Source organism: Meleagris gallopavo, chromosome 4, assembly GCF_000146605.3.
Source record: "Meleagris gallopavo isolate NT-WF06-2002-E0010 breed Aviagen turkey brand Nicholas breeding stock chromosome 4, Turkey_5.1, whole genome shotgun sequence".
NCBI lineage: Eukaryota > Metazoa > Chordata > Aves > Galliformes > Phasianidae > Meleagris > Meleagris gallopavo.
This window is the reverse complement of record NC_015014.2, coordinates 12843709-12856681: the sequence shown is the minus strand read 5'-3', so window position 1 is coordinate 12856681 and position 12973 is coordinate 12843709. Positions and strand designations below refer to the sequence as shown.

At 37.2% G+C, this 12973-nt stretch overlaps 1 protein-coding gene across 1 annotated transcript in view; it reads left to right on the top strand.

The window, feature by feature from the left end:
- Positions 1 to 12973, top strand: part of SH3D19 (SH3 domain containing 19) — a 75134-nt gene that overhangs the window by 49469 nt on the left and 12692 nt on the right. The window contains exons 8-10 of the mRNA XM_010709550.1: positions 5869 to 5976; positions 8868 to 8980; positions 11232 to 11290. Of these exons, the coding sequence (XP_010707852.1) occupies positions 5869 to 5976; positions 8868 to 8980; positions 11232 to 11290 (280 nt within the window). The remainder of the gene's footprint in view (positions 1 to 5868; positions 5977 to 8867; positions 8981 to 11231; positions 11291 to 12973) is intronic.

Sequence of the window (12973 nt, the reverse complement as noted above, 5' to 3'; positions counted from 1 at the left end):
TGTCAAAAAGCAAATAGTTTATAACATTCACAAACTTTTTTTTTCTGGTACAACACAAATGCATCTGGCACTTAGACTAATGTAAATAGAACAGATAGATTACTGCTTCTGCTGACATCTGATGCAAAAGTAAGAAAGCGAAGCATTCGTTGATGATGGGAAAGGTGCAAAAGTTCAGGTGAGCATCTGGATGAAAAAGTGTTACACAGATTATTCTTCCAGTGCAAACAGAGAAACAGGGTATCAAGATTACTTTCAAAGCCTTCAGCATTCATAATAACAGTTGAAGTCTATTGGAGCTGAAGGCTCAAGAGCTCTGTGATTCTGAGGTAAACCATGGCAGAACCTTGCACCCAACTCTTGTCTTGATTGCTGGCCCAAGAGAAACACCAGGGAGGAGAAGTTAGGAATGACAAATCCCTAAAATGGTTCTTTTCAGCAGCAGCCAAATCTGATGCCAGTTCTAAATACCCTCAAAGTTTTTCACACAAAGGCTAGAGGGAATGTTCACAGGCATTTTGTATCCTAATGAAATTACTCCTGTTCCTGTCAGTCCCTTTGAATGTGGAGGCGTCTACTTGGGACTGTAAATCTTGAAGTGTTAATGCTTTGATGACAGTTGTGATATTTGGTATCATAAATAGTATTTTTACAAATCTCTTATAGCTGGTAAGTAGGATTTGTGCATTAACTTAGGGTTCAAAGTTTCACTGAACAGTCAGTTGGAATCTTTTGTCAGTAGTCCATTTTTTATAAGGGCTCAGAAATGAAATCCTAGTGCAAGTTGAACTAAGTAGAAGTTATGTGGCTTTGGTAGGTCCAATATTTTCACTTGAACTTGTATCAGTTGCTGTGTTAAAGCATGCGGTGTGCCTGCTTTCTGATGTCCCGAGGCAGAAAATAAGGTAACAGTGCATTTAAAGCACATATTTAAATTAAAACCTGGAGGTGATCTTGCTAAAATACAAGTTCTTTTATATGTGTGTAGTGTTGTTCTCTTTTGCTTTTTCTCTGAGATGTCATGCGGTTCACTGATTATCTGTTCATGATAGACCAGCACTTAAATTAAACCAAGTGTTTTGGAAGGTAGTTCGGGGGTATTCTTACCTTACCTGCAGAAGGCAGCTTTCTCTTTCATCTTCATCATATTTATGTATTTCAATTCTAACAACAATGCAGCTGATGCGTTTATCAATTCTTTTATTTAGTTATTTACTTCATCGTAGTAAAAAAGTTTCCTTCTGCCTGTATGGACAGAAAAAAAAATGACCAAACCAGTGATTACTGTCTATTTATATATGTTGTTCCTTCTTTCGGCATGAATGGTAGCATCTGTGTGACACTGTGGCCGATTCAGAAAAACTGCTGCTTGAGTAACTTTGTCTTCTGTGGGTTTATTGCCCAGCTGCTTGTTTTTAATTGCTTCCTCTGAAAGGAAGAGGAGAAAAAAAAACTAAAATATTTGTAACTGGTCAATTGCTCCAGAGCTATCTTCAAAATAATGCAACTTTTCTTAGTATTCTGCTGTGTTACTTTCAATGACTTTTGGTTACTTGAAGTTACTTACCTCCCTTGACTTGGCAAGAATGGATGAGACTGTGTTTCTTGCTCTCTGGGAGCTGTCTTGGGTTTTGCCTCACACTGTATGTCCAAATAGCGTCTGGCATCAGAGTCATGAAGTTAGACCAGATTATGCAGGCAGTTTCTAGCAACGTGACATTGTAGCTGACCACTTCTGGGCCAGTGGTTGAGTTAGAGCCTCCTGAGGGCTCTTATAACTTGAACTACCAGATTCTTTCCTGACTGAAAAAGTAGAATCATGATATAGGAAAAGTCTCCAAACTCTTACATTGCAGTTTATGTTGGTCTTAGTCATCCTTTTGTTCCAAAGTCTGTAATTCAAGTCACCTCTAGTAGTAGTTCACTGCTAGCTTGTCCATATTAAGCTATTGTGCTTTTAGATACATGTAGAAAGTAAGTGTGGGGATCCCCTCAATATGAGAGAAATTTCAAAAACCTGATTATAATCAAAGCTTGGAAAAGGTCCATTTATAACCATCTCTGTGAACTACATAATGCTGTAGTTGTACATCCTGTAAATGCTTAGCATTACATGTTATAGTAGCCCAAGACATTTTGCTATTCTAGTAGCAGGTTTAATTTTTATCTCTTTTCTTTATCTATTTTCTAGTATAGAAATACCATGGATGAGGTATTTCTCATTGCTCAATTGAGCACATCTTGTTTTTGACAAGTACTTAACACTGGATCTTCTTTTGCACTTCTTAGCAATTTTACTGGTACATTCTAGACAATGTTAAAGTTCACATAATTCGGTGACTTTGTGCATTTTCATTGTGTTGATAGCTCCTTCTGCATGCCCCATGTGTATCCTGTAAACATCATTCATTCTTTAGATAAGGTTTGTTCATCGAAAGTGATGATTGCTGGCCTTGAGTTACCTTGCTTTATGTTTCAGTTCATCAGATGTCAGCAGTGAACAGAGCGCAGTGCCTAATACCTGTGCAAGTAGTTGACTGTAATTCTGCTGCTCTGAGTGCAATAAATGTTGCTGCATAACATCTTCCTGTCCCTAAGGCTTAATACAACTCTTTTTTAAATCTTGCTTACATGTGAGAAGTTTGATAATTACGTTTGGGAACCTGGATCACCATTCCTTTTCTTGGATGAGAGATAACCCCCAAGATAAAACTTTCTGAGATTACCGTTTGCTTGCTATGTTGTGTGGTTTGGACAGAGCAATATTCAATGAGTGCTTCAGAAAGGTCATTGAATACTGTTGTATCAAAAGAAATAAAGAAAAGTTGGATAACTTTCTGAAGCTCCTTTTTCTTCTGTAATGTTTCCAACTTCAAATGAGAATAATAAATGGAAATGAGCAAAAAAGCGCGCTCTCTCCTAAACTAGTAAAAGAAAGTGGTGATATATGGTGTGTTTGGATACATAACTTTTATTTGTCTTTTCTACAAAGGAGCACAGAAATGTATGTTAACAATTAATCCTTTGAAACAAAAGCTCTAGAAAAGTGAGACTAATGAAAACACAGGCTTTAAGCATCATTGTAAAATTTTAATAAAGAAAGATCGATAGAAGTCTGTTGATATTATATGAAAAATGCCTTGCAGATTAATTTCCTTGAGCTGAAGAGGTTTAAATGAGTATATTAACAATTCTGTTTTCACACTCCCATGAATTATGCTTAAAAGATGCCCAATAGTTGTTAAACAACATAAAAATTTGATATGCTGTCAGTCCCATTGCACAAAGCTGCACAGTCATTTACTCAACCAATTTCTGCTGCAGACCCAACACTGGGGAATGGAATGACACAAACAAGTTAATGAGTTTTCTACTAATTATGAGGTGACAACAATATAACTGAACAGAAGATAATGAGTGGAAAACTAAGGTTTGTAAAAGGATTTTCTAGACTTGGTTGAGAAAATGGAGGTTTAAACAAGACATCTCTCAAATCTGTTGATTGAGAGACCTCAGCCAACTGCTGGATGGTCTAGAAAACTACCTCTATGCATAGAAACAATCAGCAGTTGGCAAACAGTAATTCTATACAATTAGAAATCATATAATTTATAAAAATTTTGGCTGATTGGAGTATTCCTGATTGGCCTTACTCTGCCTGTATTTTTTATAAGGATGAGACTTTGGAAAATGATCTCATCGCAGTTAATACAGAGCTTCCTTCACCTCTGCAGCAGGTGACTGTGAGAGATCCCCATTGCCTGCTTTGTCCAAACCTGTCGGATTGTGAGTATGCTGTGCCTCAAACTTCCCCAAGAATTTCTATAGAAATGCCTCTACAGGGGGCTCCTTGTGGGTAGGGCATGGTTACCACATAGCTGGCAGACAGGGGAGGAAAGACTGGCTCAGAGTTTATTTTTTCACCTGCACCAAAATCATTCTGAGCACCATTGTAAGTGTTAAAATTAGGCAAACTTTTTTTAAACGCAATTCAAATTGTAGCAGTGTAGCTTGCAGACTTAGGTTTAAAGAGAGGAAAGAAAATCAAAACTGCAGCCTTGCTCCAAGAGTGGGATTTTCACGTTTCTTGTAACTACTTTACTGCCAGACTGTTTGCAGGCCTGCTGTGATCTGTGTTTTCCACTCCTCCAGAGGAAACTCTTGTCTGGTGTAGCTTTCACAGAAGGAACTTAAACCTTTTGCTGACCAGTGCTAATCTGAGGTGCTCTTGCAAAGAGAGCCTTGGGCTGAGGGCTAGCAAGAGATGAACCCTAGGATGGGGGGTTGAGGGGCTGCTGGCAACATATAAGGACCCCAAGTTTGTTGTTTGCAGGAGAGCAGTCTGGCATGCTGTAATTCAGCAGCTTGTTATTACATGTTGCTCTGTCTGAAATTATTCTGGGCATTGTTAGTTCTAAAATAATAAAATAAAGAGCTTAGTGTACTTAGACTACTTCTCTCTGAAAATACCAAGATTTTTATTTTTAGTTGCAGTGCTGAAAGATTAGTTCTTAAGTAAATACAGTACTTCTGGATATTTTGAAGTGTAATGTGCATTCAAAAACAAAGATTTCAGGTGTATTGAAGAGCTGCTCTGGGCTACGCTTTTCAAAATTACCTGAAAGAAATCATGTCTTAACTTTACTTAACAATTCTGTTGTTTATTCCTAAATGTTTGATAGGATTTTATCAAATGCAGATTTCCAACTTTGTTACAAAACGTGCAGTATTTTTGGGAAGGGGTGAATTTTTTTTTTTTTTGCTAAAAAACACCCTGTAGAATTTAAAGAGATGCCCAGCGTGCTTCTTCTCTGAGACTCTGACACTCCATAAATAACGTCTCATTGAGCTGTACATCTAAAAAGGCCACCATAGGAGATTAAACTCATCTGTTGGAGCTGTGAATACATGCCGTGGAGAATTTATTGGCCAGAATAACTTCTCCAGTTTCTGCCCTATATGTTTATGACGCATTGCTGTTTTATTTCAATTTTTGGTAATGTCAGAGAAAAAGTTAATGTCAGTTAACAACATAGAAACAAAATACTGCTTTTTGACATGAAGGTGTACTTCAGAAAGAGCCTCTTGATTTGAATTTTATTTACATATAGGTATTTTTACAGCTGCCTTCTACATGCTCATATGTTCTCATGCCTATTAATATGAGACCAGTGATTAAGTTTATTAATAATAGAAAACATTGCTCCCATTTTACCAATGGAATGACTGGACAGTCCAGAATGAGTGATACATGTGGGGACAAACAGAGCTGAGGGACAACTCAGTGTCCTTGGCCTGAAGCCGTTTCCCCATGACTTCAGGTTTATAATCAGCAAAAATGATGCAGAATCTTCAAGGGAATTAGGTATCCTACAGCAAAGACATATTGTAATTAGTAACATTTACGTTCTTTCTATTTTTGTTTGTTCTGTAGGCATTTTTTCTGTTGTAGTGCTGGCTGTTTAGCTTTGGCAAGATGTTATTGATTAAAACTTTTTGCTGATTGTGTTTGCGGCATATTCAAGCAATTACTCTGAAAGTACATTTCCCTGAATCCATCCTGATTGCAGGTCGTTGTTATCAAGCCATGTGGTTGCTCTGGTTCAGTGGCTCATATAATCCTAGAAGGCGTCTGGGACGTTTTTGTGTTAATTCAACTATGAAAGCAGAAGTACCAAAAAGATGTAATTTACAAAGAGCTCTATTCTGTTCCTATCTGCCCAGTGTTTGTCCCTGGAAACAGATTTATTTTTTATTACTTTCTTGGATGTGAAATATTAATGTTCTTAGTACCTAATGCAGTAGCTGGTGAGACTTAAATTCAGCAAATAAACCTTAAATATATCGGTGTTTTTTTTCCCCTTATAGATCCATTCCAGTTCCTTCCCAAAATTGAACCAGCGAAGGAGCAGGCAGCTCAGCCAGCTTTAGCACGGAAACCCACTGTTATCCGAATCCCAGCTAAACCTGGAAAATGTAAGTTCTTCTCCTGAACTGACTGAAAAATCTTTATCAGGAGATGATTTTAACTGCAACTAAATATTTAAAAAGGGCGTTGCTATTAACTTGTTATATTAGCTGTCAGAGGAATCCCAGTGTACAGCTTAACAAGACAAATGACACACCTCACAGCTATGGTGGGATATGCATATGGTTGGGAGTCATGCTACTCTTGCAGCTACCTTGTCTGATGCCTTCCCTGGCACTAAGTTTGATGTTTCTCAAACCTTTTGGAGCTAATGCTCCATAGGGAAAGTGGCGGCAGGGAGATGATCTGAGAGATGGCAGAGAAGATGTGGAAGAGACCCTTTCAGCAGAACAAACTTGTTCAGTCAGCTAAACCATACTGCTTTGGTAATAACTGATTTACTTTTAGACATCAGCTGAGGATATTTTCTTGCTGCTTCCTGGGAGCAGAGTCTGCAATTGTCAAAGAAACCTCATTATTATATTAAATTGTTCTTCAAAAGTTACTGTAAAGTTTTCACAGATCACATTAGGAAGTTTCCTTGACCCCTGGTTGATCTAAAAACCACAATCATTCAAGCAATAGCATCTTGGTAGTAATAGAGGGAGTGAAAAAGGCATGCAGGAATTTGGATGCAAATAACTGATTTGTTCAGTTTTGTGTAAGGGACCTCCTAACTGTGGTTTTCTTTCACCTCTGATCCTTTATATCTTTACAAATGACACTGACAGTGTTTCACAGTGGAAATTTATTGGAAAACTTATATGGGTTTTTGTGTGTTCTTCTTTCTGTCCTTGAGTACATACTTGCTAATGTTCAGCCTTATGTTTTATCCTCAAAGCTTAGAAAGAAAGATCACAAGACTGCTAGCTCTAAAAAATTGTACTTCAGACTCATATTTTATTAAATTGAGTAGATGTAGAACCAAAAATATCCTGGTGGCATTGCTGCTAAGACTTTGTCTCATTTCCTGAGATCCCCTCTCACCAGAGTTTTATAATACCAGGTTTTCTTTTCCTCTGCATATATGTGAAATGCAGTGGAAGTGGTGAAATATGCAGAGAAAACAGAAGATAAGCTACAAGGAAATGTCATTCTGCTAATAAATGATCATAAATAAAAGTTTTATCCAGTTGGAAGAATTTATTTACAGTCTACTGTAAAGAATCCAAGACACAGCTTCTCTCCACAAAGGAGGTCTTTTATTGCTGTTTCCAATTAAAAAAAAAAAAAAAGAAAAAGAAAAAAAAGGATAAAAGTGGATGTTGAAGAATTTGGGGTTCTGGTGCTTTACAATTTGTTTGTTAGTATTTTTGTTGAGCTGTGATGAAAGGTAGCATTAAACTTCCACTTCAGCTTTTTACACTTAAAAATCAGTGAAGTTAGCACCTGCTTACTAGTTTTTGGAGCTTTTTTTTTTTGCTTTTGGCTTTATAAATGGCAAAGGAAGGAAAATCCAACCATCTGTGCATATGTCCAGATTTGAGGTGGTGTGAATAAATATATAAAGATCTGTCAAGCTCTTTATATATCAATGAGGTAAGAAAATATCCTTTGCAGTTACATGCAGGTACCATTTTTACTTCTCACAGTTCTAGCTTAGAAGAGTGAATGAACTGCATTAGCTTCCATTCCCTGTGCTCAGTCGTTGCCAGCACAGTAACTTTAACCTGCTCCTAGGGATTATCATCTATTTATGCTTGAACTTATTTACTTGTAAACATCACACCAGCCTTTTAGCTGATGGTAGTGCAACTAAGGTGTTAAAAACAAATACCACTTCTCCTTCCTTTGTGCTCTTTCTTTGTTAAGAGTACTTATTTTGAAACGAGTAACTTGAAGAAATGAATAAAGTTGTTCTTTCCATTGAATCTGTCTTCATTTTTGTCATGAGTGAAAGTCCAGGCTGTCTATACACCCTTTTTAATAAAAATTACAAAGCTGGCTGGAAGTCAGAATTAAGTGTCTGAAGTTTGTTGTTGAGAAAAGACTTTTCATTTTATACAAATAGATTTTAAAAAAGGTGACAAAGTTTCAGTATCTGAGGACAAAATGATTGGTAAATATGCTTACAAAACTGGTCCCAAGTGCTTCCCAGACTTGAATGATAGGGACATTTAAAACAAATCTCATATAATTAATAGGGGTTTTTTTGTTTTGTTTTGTTATTTTTTTTAAATTGAAACTGGGATCATCATTCTTCTGTAGTAGGAGCTGTACTTCTATGTTCCAAATTTCCTTAGCTCCCTAAAGACTTCCAGGGAACTCCCAGCTCTCCTTTTGTTTTGTCCTCCTGAATTTTCTAGCAGGCAGGATTTTTTTGCTTTTACCTTTCTGTAGATTCTTCCATCCAAGTCTTCTGATCTTTCAGGGTTACTTGAAATAACCCTCAGCTGTTTTCCAGCCTGAAGGATATTCCAGGAGCTGACAGCTGAAAAAAGTGAGCTAGTTTAGAAATGTGGCTGAGAGATGGTGATGTTGTTTCAGGGTATACAGGAATGAGTCTGACATTCCCAAGGGTAGAAACTCTACTACTCGTCTAATATTATATCAACAAGTATTGCAGCTGAAACCCTAGAATAACTTGCTGGTGTCCTGAGACACCAGTGGAGGTTCATTATGCGGAATGGGAATTATTCCTACATTCAACGTCAGAGTTGCAATGTTCCCTTCGCATCCCTTTTCTGTTCATAGTCTTTGAGTTTTCCTGTGCATTGGCTGCTCTGGCTTTGAGGAAAGAAGTTGTGTTTGTAGTAAAGTGCCCCACACCGAGGTGGATTCTCCCACACCAGGTTGGATTCTCCTACTTAGTGTTGGTCTGTGTAAAGAATCAATTAATTAGACTTTCTATGTAAACAAGCTACTAATTAGACTTTCATTCGGAGCTTTGTTTTTACAGCTTTAGATGAAATCCCACATAGCCCTCCTCCACTTCCTGCTGAAAAGCCTATTGGCAACACCTCTGACATCACAGTGGGCAAACCCAACAGTGGTGACCTAGTAAAAAACATGGTAAGTTAGTACCGTTTTGTTGTATAACAGCTTTCCCTACTTTGGGTAACAGATCTCTTGTCACTCTTGGCCCTTTTAAAGTAAGTTACTTGAGGAACCAAAGGATGAAAGGGACTACTCAAAAATATAAGACTTTCTTCTTTTGACTGTGCTCTCTGATTTAATAAGGTAATTTAGACTGCTGCCAGTTCTGGAAAGCACTTTGCTGATTTTAGTGAACTTCAATTACATCTATCTTCAATTTTCTTTATTTTGCATCTGGACTCAGGATATGCTACAATTGAGTTTTGAAAGCACTGTAGAGTGGTTCAAAATCAAACAATATTTGTATGGTCAAATATTGCCAAAGTCCTTCAGAAATACTTGTTTTGTTTTTTTTTAATTTCATACACGTAGTACTTCTTCTGTGGCCAACCTAATTTACAGGCAGGATAAACTGTTCTGTTGGTGAGTGAAGCTTGATTTCTTCAATTTTCTTCCAGTTGTTCTATTGTGGTCCTTACCACAACCTGAGTAGAACCATCGATTTTTGGAAAGTATGGCTCTGTTCCTTGCTCCTGACCACGTAATAATGGTGCACATCGTAGCTGTGTATCCTGTATGCCTTTTGATGCAGATGTACTAAAGAGAATTCAAGTAGAAAATGTCAGAATTTTCAAATGTTGAGAATGATGATAACAAAAATGTTGGTGAATCTTGTGGAAACCACAGGCAGCAAAGAGAGAAATGAAAAGCTCAAACTAGATATGTGGTAGCCAGCAAATGTATTTTTAGCTACTTTTGCTAGTAGATAGAGAGGTTTTTGTACATCATAGTTAAAGAGGCTATTCATAGAGTTCCTATCTTTTCTGGACAATGCTGAAAAAATAATTGCCAATACGAAGACATTAAATAACATTTTACACAATACAACCCCAAAGTATTTGCAGTATCACCCAGATTATTATGACAGGCACGTGGAAGATCTACCTCATACAATCATTTTGGAATAACCTGTTAAAGATTTTGATGTTCCTTCTTTTAAACTTAAGTTCCGGATTGAATATACTTCTTTTGAGGTATTTCAAATGCTAAGTGGTAGACATAGGGAATGAATTCATAATGAAGTATTACAAAAACTGGTTCTTCAAAAACTAGCAGTGTTTATCTGTGAAACTGATTACAATAGAACAAATAGAAACAATTGACCTTAAGCAGCAGTTGGTACAGGTTTGCTCCTTTTCAGGCAGAAGAGGAAATGTTTTGGTGGTAGGATACCACTCCCATCTGAAGGCAGCAGATTTCCTTTTAATCAGAAGCATTTACTCAGGAGCATTCATCTGGGGATGTAGTCAAGAGTCAAAGTTTTGTCACAAAATACATCTAAATATTTTCTAGGTGGAGAAAAATCACAAAAAATGTTTACTAGTTTCAAGCACATGTCCACATCTAGATAAATATGGCTGTTCAGCCCTTTTTAAAGTTACTGATTCAAAAAGGCTACTTTTGAACCCAAATTCAGCACTCTGATTTACCATTCTCTTGCAAACATCTGTGGTTGGTCAGCGTAGTTGGCACTATTCTCTGGCATTGGGATAAAAATGAACAGCAGGAGGATGGTAATATGTTAATCCATTACTGTGGGCCAAACCCTTCAGCTATGTCATGTTACTCTCTACTGACTGCTGTGGGGTAGTAATCTCTGGCAAGGTGGGGATGGGCATCTGGAAGCAGTAAATACTTGATCTGCCAAAGCAAGACTCATCAGGATTTGTCTGTTAGGTCTCTAGAAAACATCCTTAGATACCTTCCTGAATGAGGCCTAACATTATTGGCAAGAGACTTTTTCCAGTGTGAGATACATCAAGGTTGTATTTTCTGCTCTAAGCCTATGTCAGCCTGTCCTTTCATCTGTCAAAGCTCATAGTGTAACTGCAAGCAAGTCAGAATCCTAGAGGCACTGAAATTGCACATTTGTGTGACTCTCCTGAATTTGGCTCTTAGGCTCTGAGTCCCAAGTTGTAGGCAAGAAAGGGCTGGGTTATACCTAGTGCACAATTTTAGCTGTGATTCAGGTAGTCAATTTACATTTCCCACTACGTACAACAATAATACTCTAGAACACGTCATGTTATTTATTACTTTTTTCCTCAAACTCCAAAAATACTTTTTTTTCCTGACTGTAATTTGAAATATGAAATACATCATTTAAACAGGATCTGTTTTATTTCTTAGGCTTAATGAAATGACCTTGTCTTTTTAATGTTTGTAGGACTTGAATCATACAGAACAGGCTGGAGCATCTCAATTAGAACCTGCATTACCCCCAAGGTAAGTGCAATTCTTCACTGATTCACTTAACAAAGATGTTTCTGAATAAGTTTGTGTAGTTAGTCACAGCATAGATATTACTGACTCTGAACCTAACTCAGTAGGCTTAGGTGCTTTTAACATATTGACTAATAAATAAACAGGACCAAGTTGCTAGCTATTTCATACTTGTTTGTGCTGTATTGGTATGAGCAGAGAGATTATAGGAGGACAGCTGTTTGGCTCTTCAGCTAATGTGCAGTGGCTGCTGACAGTCATTCCTTTCTGCATCTTTAACCTTTTCACCCTCAGCTGAACATAGAACATCATCTCCTGCGTGTTGCTGACCTTTTGGTCAGCAGCTCTTGCACTTGCAGCTGGGTTTGAGTGGTGAAGGAATGGAGGTGGCAGATGCTGCCACCCTAGTATGGGCACGTGCTAGGCCAGCACCTTCTCGGAAGCACAGGTAAACATCTATAGTATCTCTACTGTTTACTTTAAAAAAAAAAAAGTTAAAAAAAAAAAAAAAGTGAAGCTGCAGAATGCATTATAACCTATTTTTATTCCTTTTAACAATCAGTACAGAAGAGCTGAGGAGGAAAAAGCAGTTGGACCAAGCTTAGATTCAGGCCCACTAAATGCCAGAGACAAACTGGAATGAAATAATGAATGCATTGGCCAGTTAGCCCATTGTGGCTTTGTCACCATCTACACTCAAAATCTGTGTGTTGAAATACAGAGCTCACTCTATTTTGTCAAAATAGGACAGTCTTTCAGTACTGAAGCCTGGTCTACCATAGTTACTCATTAACAGGAAAGTTTGTACCCAAGAAGGAAACACCTCATTATTTCCCCCCATGGCATGTTATTTTTCCCTATTCTATTTACTGTAGTAGCATTCCCGATTCTCTCGTAGTTCTCTGGAATTGGAGTGAAAATTTTATCCTTTTACTCTTCTGCTCAAATTTTTTTTTTTTTTAAGGAATAATGTGTGCTTGCTGGGTTTTTTTTCTTGGTTTGTTTAGCTGAGTCTTTTTACAAACGCATGGGTTGGTCTGTTTCTAGGTTTAATGTAATCTAAATTGGAGTTAGCTCTTTCATCAGTACGAAAAAAAAGCTTAGGATGAGGCCAAGAATGAGGAGAGGTGGAAACTGAGCAGGAGGGGAAATTATTTCTGATATTTAAGAAAAAATCCATACTCAAATAGGTGTTGAAAACTGCATCCAGGTGCACTTATAAATCACCAACATCTTCCAAAGTGGTGGTTGACACAATTGAAACGTGTTAGAAGAATGCCCTAAGTCCCACTAATGCACATTTGTTGTAGGTGATGATAATTTTTACAGATCATTGAGGAATTCATATTAGCAAATAATTATTCTTATTATACTATATGTAGCAGAAAACGGCAGTAATGCACTGAAAACTTACTAATAACAATAAAACAATTGTCTTTTTGGAATCGCTGTAGTGCCAGGTTTCTTAGTAACACAAAGTTTTGCATTATATATACAATGCTTGTTTATAACAGAGGTGATTTTTATTAGCAAATTAACTATTAGAAAGTTGATTTTGAAAATTATTGCTTGTGTACGCTGTATAGGCAGCATTTTTTATTAGTGCTTACCAAGGGGGATTTAAAACTAATTTCTTTAAAATTAAATTATTTTCTTTTAAATTTTTCTATCAGTTAAACTTGTTTG